The following is a 19,443-nucleotide window of genomic DNA, read 5'->3' on the forward strand; positions in this document are numbered from 1 at the left end:
TGGGTATTTTTTTCTCCTCTTCAAAATCATAATGTGTCATTTCCATGGAATCTGTAAGTCACACCTTGATGGAAAGGAAATCTCCTTAGATGGCTGTGTTAAGATGTAAATAGTTTTTGCCTTTAAAGGCCGTCCCGGTGAGAATTAAAACAGAATGAAAATCCTTCCGTCAAACATCTGTTACTGCATTTTTAGGAGATATGTGTATGTGAGGGGGATGCTTGGTTTCTTTCCTTTTTGATTTTTAAACTGATAATGATCCAGTGGAGACTGTGACATTACTTTGTATACATCTGGACTTTTTTTTTTCTATAGAAGTCAGAATCTTATTATTTGCCATTGAAGTTAATTGACTAGTCTTTCCCCAGAGCTAGTTAAATTATTAGAATTTTACGAGATCTCTTTTAAGGCTTATGTGGAGCCTCTTACCATGATCCCATCCATTAGCAAGTTAACCTGTCTTTACGTTTCCTGTATGGGTTGGAAATCCGCAGGCTCTGCTGTTTGCACAGGAAGCCTAACTCAGCATGCATTATAAAAGGAGGCGGCAGCATCCTTTTCCCTGAGCCTTTTTTCTTCATTTGATAGTTGTCCTCTGGGCTAATACTATAGTTAAGTTTTATTTGAAAGATTTTCTAAGATTTTCATCACATTTATATGCTTTTCAGAGTTAGGAAATTAACCGGGGTTTGGGTCTTAGACACGATGAGGGTTTAACTTAGGTATTTCTCACCTGGTAGGTGTTCAGAAGTCCCGGTTTTATAAGATGAGGTCACCCAGCTTTGGGAACATCTTGTTTGAGTTTTAAAAAACCTTTTGTTTCCTTCCCCAGAAACCCAAACACCCCACAACAGGAATTATTGCCATCACGTTGGCCTTTCACATATGTCACGAAGTTCACCTTGCTGGTTTTAAATACAACTTTTCTGACCTCAAGAGTCCTTTGCACTATTACGGGAATGCCACCATGTCTTTGATGAATAAGGTAATACATACCCACTTGGGTATATCTTTGATCTTTACAGTCAGAAAGCCTCTATTTTCTGTTTCCGCATTTTTACTGAGGGAATAGCTTTTGAGTGTGAAGAGCTGCTTAACCCTACCAAGAGCTACCAAAGGCTGAAACTGGGACTCGGATCCAGGCAGTTCCAATCTGTGGGTGTCAGACCCTTGGGAATAGGACATCGTATCAAACCCGTATGGACACCAAGCCTTATCTTAGATCATGTTTGCACTATACAAATATGCATGCAGGCCATTTGCTCTTGGTAATATCTCAAATTCACTTAAAAGCATTATCACAGAACAGGGACACTCATCCACATAAGAGGATTGAGCACTGAAAACACGGGAAAGATGAAGGTAAATTTGGAGTTGAGAAGATGATGTAACTTCTTGCTGTGCTTTTCAACTTTTTTTTTTTTTTTTTTTTTTTTTAAGTAGAGGAGGAAGTCTGTGACCTTTTAAGTCTGTGACCCTGAGGGAATATTCATGGTCAAAAAGGTTTCAGACGTTTATAGTAGATCATGCTTCTCTTGAATTAGAGATCAGTGGTGGTACATAGGATCTTTAAGACTTAATTGAATAGGTAGGAGTTGTCTGAGGTTAGTAGCATATCACAGGTGATAGGACTAAAATGTTATCTGTACATTTTTAATATGGAAATATGAATAGTTTGCTGTTAGGTAGGGCTATAGCCTGTGTAATCAGTCCCCTTAGATCATCATCCTCAGACACTACCATAAGCCAAAGGTTAGACCTTCGCATTATTATATTAATTCATCTCCACCCCTTGAGAGACAGACACTTGAGTAGTGTTAGTTGCCTAGGACAGACTGCAGGATCATTTCTCCTCAGCCCTAATCTTTTAGCACTCCTGGGATTTCTAGTCATCTGTACGATTTCCTGAGGAAGATTAGGATATCCATCAATAGAATAATTAAAAAAAAATCTCTTATGCATGCTTTACAATAGTTTCTTTGGGCTGATTTCTGTGAGTTTCAGGTGCTGCTTTTATTAAAGTGATCAACCCATTTTGACTTAAAATTCTGGCCTCTAGTTTTATATCCTGATTTAGGAGACGGGGGAGGGGGGAATGATACGAAGGGGTGCTCTTAGGTGAGGGTTTAAGTGGAAACAGCAGGCTAAATTTAGGAAACACTCTGGCAAAAGAATGAGCAAAGAGAAAGGTAACAAAAGTTAAAAGTCTACCTGTATACTTGTGACTTTTTTCATTCAGAAGCTTTTCAGATACACTGCAGTCCATTATTCCTGTTAACATTTTGAGACTGGGATAGATAGTGATTTTATTTTCCTTTTCTTCTCTAGAATGCATATCACAATGTGACAGCAGAGCAGCTCTTTTTGAAGGACATTATAGAAAAAAACTTTGTAATCAACTTGACTGAAGATTGACTCTACAGACTCAGAAGATGATGCTAACAGTATTAGTTTTATTTTTATATGGCAGTTTTTAGTTTATTTTTAAATATGTTGGATGCACTTGTCAAAAAATTGTGTATATTAAGTCTGTTGCTGCCTGGTGATTCATAACCACCAGCTTAATTTCTGTGAATATATTTAATTTATAAAAACCAAGATATGTTTAGTTATCAGGGAAAGTTTTGATTGCATTGTTTTTAAAACAAGCTAGTTTTCCGAAGTGTTTCTAAACATCTTTTTATATTGACTTCATCTTAGACTTCTGAGGGGATATGACTTCCCAATAAGGAGCTTTAGCTGACCACAATTTTTGAACACATTTGGCTACTCTAAATTGGTGGGGAATGGCCATGTGGTTGTGCCTTGATACGGCAGACTGGAGCCACTTTCGGCATGTAGCTAGATGATTGTATTGTACCTGAGGAAACAGATTTGAATCTTAAAGCAGCCCTGAACACAGCAGTAGGTATGGTTATGGAAATCTAAGATCAGACTGGTTTCATTAAGCTTTTTTTGTCCTGCAGTTAAGTAAACCATGATTGTAATGAGTAATCTGGAAGGTGTGTTTTTAAGGTGAAGGAAATAGACTAAACATGAAATTCTGGACGAGTAAATAAGCTAAGAATGCCACTTACCAAAGCCTGGTGACTGCATTATTTTAAAGCTCATACAAGGTAGCAGAGCTAGGCAAGCTCAAGGAAAGCATTATTAAATTTTTTGCCTGGCCCATTATATTAAAAAGTGAAAGTTTACTATTGGAATTAAATTAGAAAAAAATGAAGAGAAATCCCTGAGACTACTCCTCAAGCTGTTTCTGGATTTAAATGGGACTTTCATGAGAGATTTCAACTTCAAAGGGGAAGGGCTTACCTGGCTACCTAGGGTGCATCAGAGAAGAGTCCTACTGGATGCAAACAAGTCAAAACCAACCCTTCGAACAAATGTTAGCTAGTGTCCCTTCTCATTTAATCCAGCCCATGGCTATGGGGAGGGGAAAAGGAAGAGAAGCGAATTACAAGAAGGATGGAATTAAAAGTTCTCAGAAGAGGTAAGAGTTGAAAGAACTGTTATCTTTTGAACAATAATTATCACTGGGAGTCACGCTGGTGCTACTGGGAACCAACCAGCCTCTCTAAAGACTATGTCAAACGCAGTATAAGAGGGGAGAAAACTCCTGGTTGATGTAAGCCGGATCTACACATGAAACGTGGACACTGCTCTGTTAGCACCAGCACTCTTGCACAGTACCATGGTTTCACTGGATTCCTCCAGTAACTGAGGTGGAAAACATGGGTGTTCGTGTGACCCTGCCCTCCTACCACACAGCCAGACTTCGCTGCTAAATTTCAGTCTGTGAACTAATTTAGGCTCCAAAAATGGATGGTCCTGGCTGCAGTAAAAATAAAAGGCCACTGGTAGCATTTTCAAATGTTACTATAAGGTTTAGAATAATGGCAGGATAATTTCTGACTGATGCTAAAACTGAGAAATCTGGCATTTTGTGTAGTATGAGAGAAGGCTACAAACTTCAACATGGTTTTATATAAGCCCAAGGAAAGTCTCAGCAAGACACATATATACAATTTATTAAAAACACATGAACACATTAAGATCTCACTATTTATACAATCTAGATTCTAGCAACATATACACATACTGAGTGACTACAGTACATGCCGAGGTAAGAAAAGTACATTCCGGGAGAATATCACTGACCCTCAAGCCATTTTTATTTCCAATATGTATTTCAACATGTTTTGTTTCCACCTTTCCCAGTGCCAAAAAAGAAAAAAAAAAAAAAAACTAGTCATAAATTGGTGCCACAGTTGAGCTAAAAAGTATGTTAATAACCATCCAACTCTTACTAGATTTTGCAGTTCAGGGACTTCAAGTTCATGGCAGGAAAGCAGAGCTAGAAGGCAGTTTTTTAAAGGTAGAGCTTAGTTATCTCTCTTTAAAGGGTCTGAAAAGTTTTTGTCCCACAATCTATTAGTTCTGTCCTTTGACCTATTGTTTCCATAGCCCTTTTGCTCTCCAGGTTTTAATGTGGGGCCAAGGCAAAGAAGTTCAAGCTTCGTCACCTTCTATAGAATTTTAGATGAGTGCATTTTCTGCTGGGGGCAGGGAGGGTAAGAGTATACATGACACCATAGTTTCAGCTGCTGGATAAATTCTCTACACCAGCCTTTTCACCAGCAGATAAATCCACTGTTCAATGCAAAGTGCAAATCGTGAAACATGAATTTAAATAACTGGACTAGACCCTACACATACAATAGGATCTATTTAGTGTTACAGGTTCTAAAAAATATAAATCAGCATTCACAATATCTTTAACTGGGCTGGTTCCTAAGATCATGTAACAGTGAAGTTGGTGTCACTTTATGAAAACCTGTAAGGGCCCTACTTCGCTGTATCTCTGTTGGAGCCGATCTTTAAAATTGTGTTAACAGGAAAAAAAAATTAATCCAATAAACCAGAGTGACCTAAATCTTTAAGATGTTTCCAGCAGGGAATAAAAATTCAAGGTAATTTAGTAAAGAAAAAAAAGTTACTTTCACATTTTCAGTTGATTGTCTCCACAGCTGCATCAGACATAAATGTAGTTAAAACCCAAAACAAAACTCTAATGCGAAAACAAAGGAACTAAAAGTACAAAATCAGAATAACCCTTTGTATCAGGCTCAGCTCTTCATTTAAAAAGTAAATATACAAAAGCAATAAAAACTATTTTGTACAAAATCATTGGTAGTTTAAGGACCGCATGGTGGCAAAAACATGCATCATTTAAGAAGAAAACATTTGCCTCTCAAAAAGAGTTCCATGGGAAAATCAGGTGCACAAAATTAAATGAAAACAATCATCTTTGGGAGAATGAGATAATTTCTCTTAAAGCTTCTCAAACAGGCATGTGATTGGAGAAGTATATTCACTGTGTACTGAGGATGAATAAAAAAATAAATCGGTTTACTCTCTTCCCACCTGAAAGGGGATGACTGCATTAATACACGTGCTTCACACATTCATGTCTTAATAAAAGTTCAACATCTGTGCTTGTTTCAAATGTTTTGAAACAGTATATTTCTTCAATGAATAAAATGATGCCTCAAAGTTTGTCTGAAAAAGCAAATGAAGATAACACCAACAAAAATAATACTAGAGGGCAGAGAGGCTGTAGAAATAATTCTGCTTTTGAAGCAATACTTTAGAGTTCTGATGTACCCATGGAAGCAAATGAAATGAACACTGTCTTTTCTCACATCTAGCAAATTGTGGAAACGACTGGGGGCACAGGCCAAAAGAAATGGCTAGAACCTGATGGGAAATTGTATGTTTTAATCATAGGGCCAGCTTCTCAGCCTGCCAAAGAGCCAAAGAGTTTTAAAGATTCTTAACACTATGGGCTAACAAATTACAGATGACTTTTATTTCACCCATCTAAAACTAGTTCTGGGCAAATAGTGAAAAAGAAGTTGCCTGGAAGTATCAAAAACAGACATCAATATTCACCTGCTGCTAGAACATCTGTTCCACAGGCCTGCGGTGAAGGACTGTCAAAACTCCCGTGACATGGAGTGGGCACACTCACACAGAGCTGAGGAATTCATGCTGGCTTCCTATTTCCTTCAGTATTTCACTGTGGAAAATTAAAAATACTTTTTGGCCAAAAATAACTTCAGATTGAAATTATATATATATAAAATCAAAGAGGGCAAATCCGTTTTTTTTTTTTTTAAGGTACTTTATATGACTTCTGAGGAATGATTCCGCCTTTCACTGTGGTAAACATAAAGGGTCCTATTTACAGTGTTCACTTAGATGGCCCCACAAGTACTCAGAACTCTCCTAGGACCAATCCCATTGCAAATAAAGTGAGGGGCAGGGAGAGAATCTCTGTTGGAGCTTTTTAAAATTACAGGATTCATGAGGCTGGTGGAGCAAGCATCACTCACTAAAAAAAATTCAAAACCGTTAATAAACACAAGAATGGGGCTGGCCCAGACGGAACAAGTAGGGATGAAACCAGGTCACGTACCATTAAGTGTTAAAACTCTGAAGAGTGTCAAAAAGTAAAAAAAAAAAATCAATGATCCCGCCCTTTATAAGTCAGTTTCCCACCTATAGACCTTCCTAAGATAGGTAAGTGTACGCCTGCAATCAAAAAATGATACCACTAATTTTTTTAAAAAATCCGTAAGGAATATAGGAATAGAAAAGAGCTCATGATAGTACCCACGTTTCACAAGAGAGCAACATTTCAAGCCATTAGACACTTCAAGAACAGTACCATGCGCTATTGCCCGTCAGGCGTACAGAGCCACCTCTTCAGTTCATCAACGTACCTGCAGCATTAGTAATAAATACTCTCAGTGATTTTTAATTTCTTTGAAGTGCATAGTAGGGAGCATTTTCTGTATCAAAAAATAGTGTTTTACAGTAGTAACAAACAGGATGTTTGCAATCGAACTGGCAAGCCGTCACTGCCACAGTAACACTTTTAAAGCAAGATGGCAAGATTAGTAGTTCCCTGTACCTCGGTCATCACATTTTCCCCAACCACATCTGTGACAGATACGTAATACATTCTATATATTACTACCACTAACACACAAAAAAGGCCATGTGCTTTAAAACGATGCTTTATAACAAGCAGCATCACCTTTATAGAATTTCTTTAAAAACATCACATTCACCATCCCTCCCGGCTCCTGAAGCCTCCTGTGTGCTCTGTGGCACCTGGTACACCAGTTCGTCTGGGGCACTGGCACCTGGCTTCCCACCTTTTGGGGTGTCATACTGGGCACGGGCGGAGGAGCAGCTATCAGTCCTGGAGAGAAGAGTGTTGTAGGCTCCCACTAGTGGGGGAGGCTGGTTCCCTGCAGCTTTGAAAGTGGACGTTGAGGGAAGGCCCACTGAAGCTGTGGGGTGCCCGGACATATCCATAATGATTGGGGTTGCGTATTCGGGCCCGGTAATTGGCAGTGGTTCAGCATAGGCGTGGTAGACTTCTTGGACCGGGGAGTTGTAAGGATCTAGGTCAGCGTAACTTGCTTCTTTCCCTTCTTCTGGTTTAAAGGTGGATCTCTGATGAAGGGTGCCGACGAGTCCTCCCACAAGAGGCTGTGCATACTCTGTGGAATTACAGAACAAACAACAGAAAAGTCACCTCATTCATACAGGGATCAGAGAGTCCAGGTGACAGTCGTAGCCTGACACCAAAAACAAACACTTCTTTATGGCACTTTTGTTCCTATCAATACAGACCTATGGATTTCTCTACCAGAACCAACTTAAAAAAATTAAACATGTTGGGGCGCCTGGGTGGCTCAGTGGGTTAAAGCCTCTGCCTTCGGCTCAGGTCATGATCCCAGGATCTTGGGATCGAGCCCTGCATCGGGCTCTCTGCTCAGCAGGGACCCTGCTTCCTCCTCTCCCTCTGCCTGCCTCTCTGCCTACTTGTGATCTCTCTCTGTCAGATAAATAAATAAAATCTTAAAAAAAAAAATTAAACATGTTATCTTGTATCTCCTAAGAAGTTAACATGCTATAGAGCCTCATTCATGAAATTTTACAGAGAACGTATATGCTCTTCAGATTTACAAACAGTGTTATCACTGGGGGGGAAAAAACCCATTTCATTATTAGATATTTTCAAATAGGACAATGTTTAAAATAAATACGAACTAAGTTAACAGGATACATACTGTAAGGCTCACTATAGCTTTGCCACTCTTCACACTCAAATAAGACTCCAGGTAAACACACAGAAATGCCCAGAACTTTTTGGAAATGAATGCTCCTATTTTTTGGAGAACATGGAAGGTGCAGAAATAACTCTCTCAAGGTCTTCCTTTCAAAAATTAGTTCTACCTTAAGAAAACAGTTCACACGTTACATAGGAAAAAGAGAAAAGACACTAGAAATCCCAAAGCACTTTCCAGCTACATGTAGCAGTGTCTTCCTCCGCTCTGGTGAGGGCTGCATGCAGTTACCTGCAGAGTCGGTCTGCAGCACCGCGGTGACTTCTCTGGGGCTCAAAGGATTGACTTCACTGCTGCTGTAGCGAACGGGGGTCTCCTCGTGTTCCACGGACTTGGCAGGGAGAAACTGCTTCATTCCTTTCCACCAACCTTCATGGTGATTGGAAGCAAGAAAGACCATTACATAAAAACCTAGGACTGAAATGATGACACTGTTTACGGGAGAAATCCTGCTGCATTTAAGCCATTTCTGTAACACATCTGTACAAAATAGCCTCTATGTTCAATTTCTTTTCTTTTTTTTTTTCCTCTGGCAAAATACACATTACATAAAATTTACCGTCGTAACCATTTTTGAGTGTAGGTCACGTGGTTTAAAACGTTCACACTGTTGTGCAACTACCACTACCATCTATCCCCATAACTTTTCAGCTCATAAAACTAAAACTCTATTCCCATGAAATGGTAACTCCCCATTCGTCGTCCCCCTACCAATGGCGACCATCACTTTACTTTCTGTCTTTATGATTTTGACCACTCTAAGTACTTCATCTAAGTGGAATCATACAGTATTTGTCTTTTTGTGACTTGCTTATTTTGCCTCACATAATATCCTCAAGGTTCATCCATCTTGTAGCATATTACAGAAAATCTTTCCTTTTTAAAAGGCTAAATAATATTCCACCGCTTGTATACAATACATTTTGCTTTTCCATTCATCAACTGATGGTCAGGTGGGTGGCTTCCACATTTTAACTGTTAACAATATTAAATTTTCAATCCACGAACATAGGGTATGTTTTCATTTACATCTTTTAAAATTACTTTAGTAATGTTTATAGTTTGTAGAAGTCTAGTACCTCTTTGGTTAAATGAACTCTTGTATTTTATTCTTTTTGATGGAACTGTAAGTGAAACTTTTTATAATTTCTTTTTCAGATCATTCACTTCGTGTACAGAAATGCAACTGATGTTAGTGTGTTGACTTTGTATCCTACTAGTTGGCTCAGTTATTGGTGCTAACAGCTTTGTGTGTAATCTTTAAGGCTTCTCTTTTAAATGTTTGGTAGGATTTTTTTTTTTTTCAGAGATTTTTGATTATTGACTCAATCTCTTTAGTCAATTCAGATTTTCTATTTCTTTGTGACTTAGTCTTGGTAGCTTTTATATTTCTGGAAATTTGTCCATTTCATCTAGATTATTCAATTCTTTGGCATATGATTATTCATAATATTCTCATAATCTATTTTTCTGTAGAATCAGTAGTGATGCCTGCACTTTCTTTTCTGATTTAAGTAGTGTCAATCTTTCTTTTTTTTTTTTTTTTAAGATTTTATTTATTTGACAGACATCATAAGTAGGCAGAGAGGCAGGCAGAGAGAGAGAGGAGGAAGCAGGCTCCCCACTGAGCAGAGAGCCCGATGCGGGGCTCAATCCCAGGATCCTGAGATCATGACCTGAGCTGAAGGCAGAGGCTTTAACCCACTGAGCCACCCAGGCACCCCTCAATCTTTTTTCTTATTCTATCTAAAAGTCTGTCAATTTTGTCGATCTTTTTAAAGAACCAGCATTTGGGGCGCCTGGGTGGCTCAGTGGGTTAAGCCGCTGCCTTCGGCTCAGGTCATGATCCCAGGTCCTGGGTTCGAGCCCCACATCGGGCTTTCTGCTCAGTAGGGAGCCTGCTTCCTCCTCTCTCTCTGCCTGCCTCTCTGCCTACTTGTGATTTCTCTCTGTCAAATAAATAAATAAAATCTTAAAAAAAAAAAAATAAAGAACCAGCATTTGATTTCACTATTTTCCCATTTTCCATTGTATTTCTCTCTCTTATCTTTATTATTTCTCTCCTTCTGGTAGCTTTGGGTTTAGTTTGTTCTTGTTGTAATTCCTTAAGTTGCTCAAGTCTTTTTTTTCCCCCCTTTGGTGGAGTATCTAGTGCAATGCAGAACATGGTAGAAATTCCCAACGGAAGTATACACAGAAGCAAAATCATTGCTCTAAAAGTGTTGGCAGATATAATTTGTCTGTTGTAGGGTGGTTTTTGATAAGTTTTTCTAAAAAAAATACTTTCCAAGATCTACCTTGGGGTTTTAGCAGCACAGAATCTGCCCCCACTACTGTTCTTTTCTGCCTTAGTCACAGCAGTGAACTCTTCTGCCTTTTATTGTTCCAGTCGCGAGACTGGAAAGTAGGAGACCTGTAGGGGAATTCTGGTGTCACCTGCTGCAATGGGCCACACAGAGTAGGAATTCAGAAGATGACAACTCATCACGGCAGAGAAGGCAGACCTCACAATTTCCAAACTGCTAGGCTCTACCTGGGAAGTACCCACAGCAGAGTGACAAACACACACTGTGTTACCAAGACCACAATCCTTTTACACAGTGATCACACAAGCCATAAACAAAGCTGGTCTCCTCGAGAAAAACAGATACATAGACAAACCGCATGGGTTTTCCAGGAAAAAGGAACAGAGTGTGTGTTATGAGAAATCCTTACTTTTCATTTCATTACTTATTGACCAGAAGAGATTTTACAGAAGAGCAAAAGTGGTCAGAATGTTAGAGGAACACCATTTTTCTCACAGGCTGGGGAGTTTGTGTGGGCCCGAAAACAGCTTTCCTCTTTTACTACTGCCACCTGGAAGGGTGGGACTTCCCTCTATGGGAGCAGATGCAAAGTCCCGAGTTACCTGCCCGGTCCCAGTAAGGTAAGTCGTAGGTGCCTTCGGTTTTCTTCTTTCTGGAAAAATACAGAAAAAAACATGTTAGCAAACAGAGTGAATTCATGAGTAAGACAGCTCTGAAAGTGCAGGATAAACACTCAAGTTAATAATTACTCAGGAGTACACATTTCCATTTGCTGAAGGCCCTCCATTTCACTTGCCTTTCAAAGTCGCCCCTGCTGAAACTCATACTGAACTCTTTTTTTTTTTTTTAAGATTTTATTTATTTATTTGACAGAGAGAGATCACAAGTAGGCAGAGAGGCTGGCAGAGAGAGAGGAGGGAAGCAGGCTCCCTACCGAGCAGAGAGCCCAATGCAGGGCTCGATCCCAGGACCCTGGGATCACGACCCGAGCTGAAGGCAGAGGCTTTAACCCACTGAGCCACCCAGGCGCCCCTCATACTGAACTCTTGATAAATTTTAAACTATCTCCTGAGATACTCTGTTACCCAAGGTACTTCCTACTCAAGGGATAAAGGAATAAGAAAGGCTAAGTTTGTAGATAAAAAGAATCTAATCAAAGGCCCACAGGTAACATGTGGGTTCTTATGGAACAGTTACTGTTAGGTCTGTTTTAGTTTCTAATACAAACTATGCAAATCCATTGATTTCCATCTGTGTCCTGACGATCTGAACATCCATAGCATCCTTGAAGCGCTAGCCCAGAGGGATCTCAGGACTTGTCTCCCACCTCCCAGACAACCTGACTCCCAATCCTTACCCTCTGTGCTTTGACCGTAAGTGGATGAAATTGGACTACCTGACTGACCACACACCTAGCGCAGAGCTCCACTCGGCTGTGTGTGAACCAGGTGACCTCAGACAAGTCACATTTTCTTCTTCTGAGAAACAGTACCTGCTTTGTAGGTTGTCTGAGGATTAAATGAACTGAACCATGTAAAGCACTTAAAATAATGCCAAAAATCAGCTTTCGTTCTCTATAAAAACGAGCTGTTGCTACTCTCCTCGTTGTTACTATTGCTTCTACCCAATTCCTGGAGAGCACCCTGAACTTTCTGCCCTGGAATTTCCCTGCCCTCATAGTAACTTGTTGAGTCTCTGTCCAAACAGCCTTCCCAAAACCATGAATCCAGGATCGACCTGCTTCTTCAGCCTCCTCCGTGGCATGTACTGGATGGAGGCACCATCGCTGCCCGTCTTCTGCACTGTATCCTCTCCCAGCCTGTGAACTCTGGGGCTCAGCCCTGGACTCCCAGCACATGGTCAATACTCAGCACGAGGCAGGAGCTCAGACAGTTGAGTGAATGAATGAAGTCACTCTCCGGCTCCACCAAACCTGTTCCTGCTGCTCTGTCAGCTCTACTCAGGACATCTTTACTGGTCTAAGTGCATAAGCCAGAAACTTCGGATCGTCCAGGATCCCTCCTCCTTCCTTAGCAGCCAGTTGCACCTCATCAGATAGCGTCACCCGTCTGCCTCACCCTCCTCAGTGAGACCCCCATCTACAGAATGAAACCTGAATCCCTCTGTCCCCAGAGGCCCAAGCTATACTTCAGTTCCTCCTCAGCGCTCTCCTGTGCCCAGCCCATGCGTGAGCCCTCACTACCCTGCTTACACTCCACATCCCTGTGCCTTCGCTCAAGCACAGGGTCTGGGCTGTGCTCCACCTTCCTCCATCCAGGCAAACCCAACGTTCTCATTAAGGTGAAACAAACTTGAGGATTACTCTTTCCTGCAGAAAAGCTTTCAGATACCTCTCATGGTTTTCGCATCTGTGCTCCCCAGCACTTCAAAAAGAACTCCTCAAGGCATATTACAGTTCCGTGTCTTTGTCAACCAACCCCGCCAAACACCTGGGGGACAGGAGTTATGCCTCATTCTTTCAGGAAATATGACTAAGCACCTGTTATGTGTCAAACTGTGGTTCTTATTAATGTGTATATTCCAGCACGGAAAGCAGATTTTGATACAATAAAGGTACTCAGTGACTATGCTATTGAACATACTCCTTTTTATACGTATTGTATTTTGACTTTAATAACTACCTTAACTCTCCCCTTCTCAAATAAGTGAATGGTAGTTCACCTCCTCTATTTAGATTTTACTTCACACTTGGAGACACCCCTTGTAGGACCAGTCAGGTAAACTGGTTATGGACTCACCTGTTCCTCCAATGCCAAGCACACACTACGACGAGGATGAGGGTGGTGAGCACCATGACGAGCACTGGGACTAGGACTGCAGCTAAGGCTATATCTGAAAACACACCAAATGAGAGGCATGAAGGGAAGGTGGGAAGCTTACCCATATCATCCTTCAAAGCTTTTCTATCTTAGAAAACACCATACATGTTATTTATGAAATGAGAGTGGGGATGTGTGGGTAATGGCAGAAGCTTTCACAGGTAACGTGGAAGTCTGTCACACTATTTGCTTCAGCTTTGTAGATACTTAAAATTTTTCATAGTAGCTTTTTAAATCAGCAAGATAAACTGAAAGACCAATGAAACTTGGAAAATATATTTCTGAATATGTGATAAAGGGTTACTATAACCTATATATTACAGAATTTATATGTAAAAATAATCAATAGAAAAAAAGTCAGCAGAGATGAATGAGCAATACAATTAAAAAAATACAAGTAACCATTCCACATGTCAGCTTCACTAGTAATCACAGAAACAGAAGTTAAAATAGGAATAAGATGTTATTTCTGCTCATCAAATTGGCAAATATTTAAAAGAATAACTGCTAGAAAGGATATCAGGAGACAGTTATTTTTATGGGACTTTAAATGTATACTTTCTGCATCAATTTGGGGCAATATATATAAAAATCAATCACTTGGCAATTCCATGCCTAGAATTTATTCTTAGAAAAAAAACATTCAAAGATGGATCTTTGAAGAGGTTTTCTGCAAGAGTGAAAAACTGGAAATAATCCAAATGCCCAACAATGAATGGGAACAAATACATCATAATACCTTTCTCACAGAAAAATATTACTATATACCATATAACTTATATAACATATATGCTATATAATTACAGTATATAGTCACTATATATCTATATCTATCTCTATATATACACTATATAATATCACAATCCAGCAATTGGAAATGATATTGCAATATGATGGGGGAAATATTTTATAGATATGGGAAAATAACAACATAGTGTCAAAGTATGAAAAAACCTGTAGGTATCAACAGGGCAGAAAAGGATAATGCTTGAGCCTACAGGGACTAGAAGATCATCTAATCCCTTTATTTCACTCTTCAGATAAGGAAGTCCAGGCCCAGATCCAGCAAATGGTCTGCCTAAGGTTGTCTGAGACGTCCGCTCCTTCCCTAGTCTGGCACCTCCGTCCCAGCAATGAGGACAGCAGCACAGCAGGAGCCACCACCGATCCGTGCTGGGGGCTAAGCGCCAGACACAGTGGGCCTGACCCTCAGCGTCTTATGCACCCTTAGACTTTATCCAAAAGTGAGAAAGAGGCTGCCCATACAGGAGAGGATCATCAACAACCTGAGGCCTCTGAGAAGCTGGATGGATGGGAACGAAGGCACAGGTGGATCAGCTTTGGACAGTCTGAGGAAATCCCTCCTTCCACGCAGTGGACACCGGGTACAGAAGAGTTTACAGGCTCCACAAATAGGGAGTTTCCTTCTACTTGCTTTTATTTTCTTTTAAATGTCGAAGTGGTAACTGAGAGTGAGTGAAGAATCTCTGAGTCAAGGGTGTGAAGACTATGGAGAAGTGACTGCTGAGAAGGGACAGAAGAGCTGACCAGAGAGAGAAAGACCGCTGGCTGGTGCTGAGGGCCCCACCTGGGGAGGATTCAGGAAGCCACAGTGGCACAGATCTTTAGGGGTACTCTCAGCCTACATGTAAAAATGGAAAAGAAGTACATAAAACAGAAATCATGACTCAGGGTTAGAAAGCACTAAGAATTCAGAAGGGTTAAAGTTCTTTATCCCTAAAAGTTGTAAAATTGGGAGAGAAAATAATCAGGTTCAAGTAGATACAGTTTGATTTAATGAGAGTTTTTAAAAAAAATCTGCTTAAGGCTCAAAAAATAATAAAAAGTCTATACACTACCAACCCCAGAGAAAAGGAGACCAGGTCTTTAACTGAAAAGACTTGTCCATTCTTTGTTATTCTTCTGAAGCTTATAGGAATGTTAGCTCTGGAAGTAAACGCTTTAAGGACACTTTTAGTCTTGAGATTTCAAGATTCTATAATCAGACTTTAAGATGAACAATACTTTTAAATGGCTGTTCATGTGGTCTGGGATCCTGTCCAAACTGATGACTTCCGCAAAATGAGAAGTTCTGTGAGACACTGAGATCTCTTGTTTCTATGAAGTCTTGCTTCTCTTTAGCTTTTCCAGCAGCATGAGAAAGAATGAGATCTGTTTAGAAAATACCTTAGAAGATGGGGAAAAAAGTGACATGTGGAAAGTTGGAGAGAGTTATCCGAATCAGGCAAATTTTCAGAAAATGAGAATGAATAAAGTTCTGTGTGGCAGAAGTTACTTGGAATGAATTGCTTTCTCTCGGCATTGTCCTGAAAATGCTTTATCTGCCAATACTGAAATTAACTCCTCTGTGCCACTGGTGGTTTTTTCTGAATTCATCTGAAATTTTGTTTTTCAAAAACTAGTAAAATCAAAGTATTATGTTTCATATGTATTAAAACCTTATTTATCAGCAATAAGATCTGAAAGTAAATTCTACTACATGTATATTTATAATATGAAAAAATTACAATTGTCAATATTTTCAAAATTTGGGTTTTTTTTTAAAGAATTTAATTATTTATTTGACAGAGAGATAGAAAGCACAAGTAGACAGAGCGGCAGGCAGAGGGAGCGGGAGACACAGGCTCTCTACTGAGCAGGGAGCTGGAAGCGGGGGTCAATTCCAGGACCCTGGGATTATCACCTGAGCTGAAGACAGCCGCTTAACCGACTGAGCCACTCAGGTACCCCGAGACCAAGTTTTTTAATGAGTACAATAACTCACAGTATGTTTAAAGAAGTATTAATTTTCACCCAAACTGTTTTCCCCTCCTCTTGCCTTTTGCAACCAAATTCCCTATCCAACAAATTAATATATCACCAGAGGGGGAAAAAGAAGTTTGATTCCTGCTATGGTTTTAGTTATTTCTAAAAATAGAGACTCCTTGTGTTTAGCTGTGGTGAGAAAAAAGATCACAAGAGGAGACCCAGAATATAGCAGTCATCTCTAAATATTTAAAGAACAATTCTGCATGACACCAGAGAAAAGAAATCAGAGCAATGTAATCAGTTTCTTTTCTAAGGAGAGGAATTAAAGTTTTTTCAGTTCTTAAGAAATACAGTTGAGAGGAAAAGAAACAGTTTAAAAGCTGGAAGTGCTCCTGAAAATTCAGTTACAAACAACATAAACTGCTACAAAGTAACAGGTGTCAATTTCTGAATCTGCACACCTTTGGTTACACTTGGAGTCACCGTAGTATTTTTGATCTCAGGAGTGGCTGTTGTTTGCTCCGACTGTGCAGGAAACACATTGTTACTGCGAGGTTGTAGTGGTTGAGAAAATTTGGGGGCTCGACCTTGAAAAAAAGTTTTAAAAACTCTTTAGTTTTTTATCTACATCAACTTGATTAAAACAAAATTATTTTATAATGCTTTTAATATATTTATGGAAAATTATACCACATATTCTGGGAATACCAAATTCTCATACTTAAAGGAGGCCTACCTTTGGCTATTTTTGGAGGGGCTGTAGTGTTTTTGAGGTCATTGCTGTTCCGAGGAGGTGGAGGTTGAGTAAGTTTTGGAGGACGACCTTGAAAAATGGTTTAGAAAAGTTTATACATTTTGCTTATCAGAGTCAGAGTTAAAAACTAATTTAAATATCTCCAACATTTCCAAGAGAATTTGGTTCTGCTCAGTAATTTTAAATTGTGGACAGCAATACATCAAAAGGATAAATATACTATGCATTAAACACACAAACTTACTGGGATTTCTCACTTTTTATATAATTGCCTTAAAATAATTTTCACAGAGGGAGAACACAGAGGAGGTGGATGATGTTAAACTCTAAAGCCACAGAAGCATCGTCACAGCTTGACATGCTATTCATTCAAGCATTTAATTAACTGTGCAGGGCCCGCCACATGGGGGCATTGTTGTAGGTTTTGGAGATACAACAGTTAAGTATTAAAATATTCTATAATACTGAGGGAAGTTACTTCCACTTCTAATTTTTTCAAAGGAAAAGGCATTTGGACTAAGGTTACTGTTATAATCATTGGCGTTGGTGATACAATATTATGCTACATGGGACATGATTAAAAATTGTTAAGATTGAGACTAGATCTGAAAAGCAATCTCATTACATTATCTCATCGATGATGATCTCTCTTCTTCCACTTATAATCTTGAAAACCATTGTAGGAACTGACTGTTTAATAGGATAACTATTTCTTTTAAAAATCCTCTTTAAAAAGATACTGTAGTAAAAGCAGAATGCTCATATTATCATTCTTTATTTTCTCTGAGAATAGCAAAGCCACTTTAAATTAAATAACATACTGTTGCTTTACCTTTAGGAATAAACTGACATCCAAGCAGTTCCACTTTCATGGCAATTTTCTGCTGCCATTGTGTAGGATTCACTCTAATAAAACGTGCAATAATTGGTGGCAAAAAGTTATTACGCACATCCTGGTGATAATCTTTGTTTCCTTGAAATATCTTTAAAAAACAAAAATTGGTACTTTACGTCAACAGAGGTCAGGGCTAAACTGTTCCACTGAAACATTTTTGGTTTTTGCTTTGGGGCTTAAATGAGATCTGTAAAGTATGACAGTAGGAATTAACTTCTCAGAAAATAAATTAATCATAATTTGGACAAACTATTAAGAAGGTACACATTCTTCATCAAAAACTTATAAAAGTACTGAATACAAAAATGTTTTTAAGATGATTGAAACATAACAAAAATGCTAACTTGGCAATCTGAGAATCAGCTGCAGTGAGACAGTATAATTCTCTCAATAAATTACTAACTCTAGTCCTGTGGAATTATCAGCTATTTAAATACATTAATTTTCTTCTCAAAGTAAAGCATGATTGAACATACAAGGTCTTAAAAGAAATGCTTTACTGTGTACTTTTCATAATTTTTCTCTCAGAAAAGAGACAGAAAGTGAACATACACTAAAGGAATGCGTAACAGTTATATACCTCCACCTACTGGATAAACTACATAAAGACAGTTCCCATAGTATCCACTTTCATTCTCTGTTGCTATCTAAACCAGACAAGTGATTCTGAAACACTGTTGCCTAATTTTTATGATCCTAAGTAAACAGCAACAGATGCATTACATGTATTATATGAATAGTCTTTAGGTAAAAATATGATTTCAAGTGACTATCTCATCCCCTCAACCATTTTCAACAAATAATGATAGTATGATAAAAGAGCTCTTATTTTCATGTAATTAACTCAGCTGTTCTCCCTGACAACCCCATGAAATAGGCAGAACCCAGAAAACTGCAGCTCCAGAATGTAAATGGACTGCATAACCAGTCGATGACTGTGCACTGACTTTAATCTGAGTCTTCTGACTTAACCCTAGGCCTCCACTAAGCTAAAAGTTCTTGTACCTTTAGCCCAAATTACCTGGCTAGTTTCTAAAGATTGCTAATAAATAGGTATCTGCCTAAAATTACAGGGGTTTGTATTTGATGAGTTAATGTGAGGGCAAGCAAATGTTTAACTCTTCCATCAAGTCACGTCCAAATATATCTATTTTCTTTTGGCTGATTCACAAAGCATTAGATTGTAAACTTCTGAGATATGTTAATAGCCTTCATTTTCTACAAGGTTTGTTTTGAAGTTATAATAATCTCCAAACGAGTAACTTTTCATAACTTCCTCAGCTATTACTCTGAAATAAAGTGAAGGCAAATATTCGCAGTCTATTATGCATTTGTGGGACAGGAACAAAAATCACTTTAGGACATAAAAACCATCCCTGAGAGGCACCTGGGTGGCTCAGTGGGTTAAAGCCTCTGCCTTTGGCTCGGGTCATGATTCCAGGGTCCCAGGGAGCCTGCTTCCCTTCCGCTCTCTCTGCCTGCCTCTCTGCCTACTTGTGATCTCTGTCTGTCAAATGAATAAATAAAATCTTAAAACAAACAAACAACAACAAAAAAAACAAAAAACCATCCCTGAGGTTGTACTCCACACCACAGTTTCATTTTTATAAAAAACCTTAAAGGAGAAAGATTTTATATAAATTAAATAAAAAAGATCTGCTATAATCTGTGAGCA

The 19,443-nt window shown here is 39.1% G+C and overlaps 2 protein-coding genes across 11 annotated transcripts in view; one reads left to right on the top strand and one right to left on the bottom strand.

Moving 5' to 3' along the window:
• Nucleotides 1–2,598, top strand: part of ST3GAL6 (ST3 beta-galactoside alpha-2,3-sialyltransferase 6) — a 59,117-nt gene extending 56,519 nt beyond the window's left edge. For 8 of the 9 annotated variants that reach the window (XM_047722879.1, XM_047722890.1, XM_047722872.1 and 5 more), the window contains 2 exons: nt 833–985; nt 2,329–2,598. In XM_047722879.1, the coding sequence (XP_047578835.1) occupies nt 833–985; nt 2,329–2,415 (240 nt within the window). In that variant the 3' untranslated portion in view covers nt 2,416–2,598. The remainder of the gene's footprint in view (nt 1–832; nt 986–2,328) is intronic. The other variant, XM_047722921.1, reaches the window with a different exon arrangement.
• A 1,413-nt stretch (nt 2,599–4,011) lies between these two features.
• DCBLD2 (discoidin, CUB and LCCL domain containing 2) overlaps nt 4,012–19,443 on the bottom strand; it is a 95,564-nt gene continuing 80,132 nt past the window's right edge. For both annotated transcript variants that reach the window (XM_047722859.1, XM_047722852.1), the window contains 7 exons: nt 17,706–17,856; nt 16,856–16,942; nt 16,581–16,706; nt 13,270–13,363; nt 11,113–11,162; nt 8,436–8,573; nt 4,012–7,574 (listed from right to left, as the gene is read on the bottom strand). In XM_047722859.1, the coding sequence (XP_047578815.1) occupies nt 7,105–7,574; nt 8,436–8,573; nt 11,113–11,162; nt 13,270–13,363; nt 16,581–16,706; nt 16,856–16,942; nt 17,706–17,856 (1,116 nt within the window). In that variant the 3' untranslated portion in view covers nt 4,012–7,104. The remainder of the gene's footprint in view (nt 7,575–8,435; nt 8,574–11,112; nt 11,163–13,269; nt 13,364–16,580; nt 16,707–16,855; nt 16,943–17,705; nt 17,857–19,443) is intronic.

Source organism: Lutra lutra, chromosome 1, assembly GCF_902655055.1.
Source record: "Lutra lutra chromosome 1, mLutLut1.2, whole genome shotgun sequence".
NCBI lineage: Eukaryota > Metazoa > Chordata > Mammalia > Carnivora > Mustelidae > Lutra > Lutra lutra.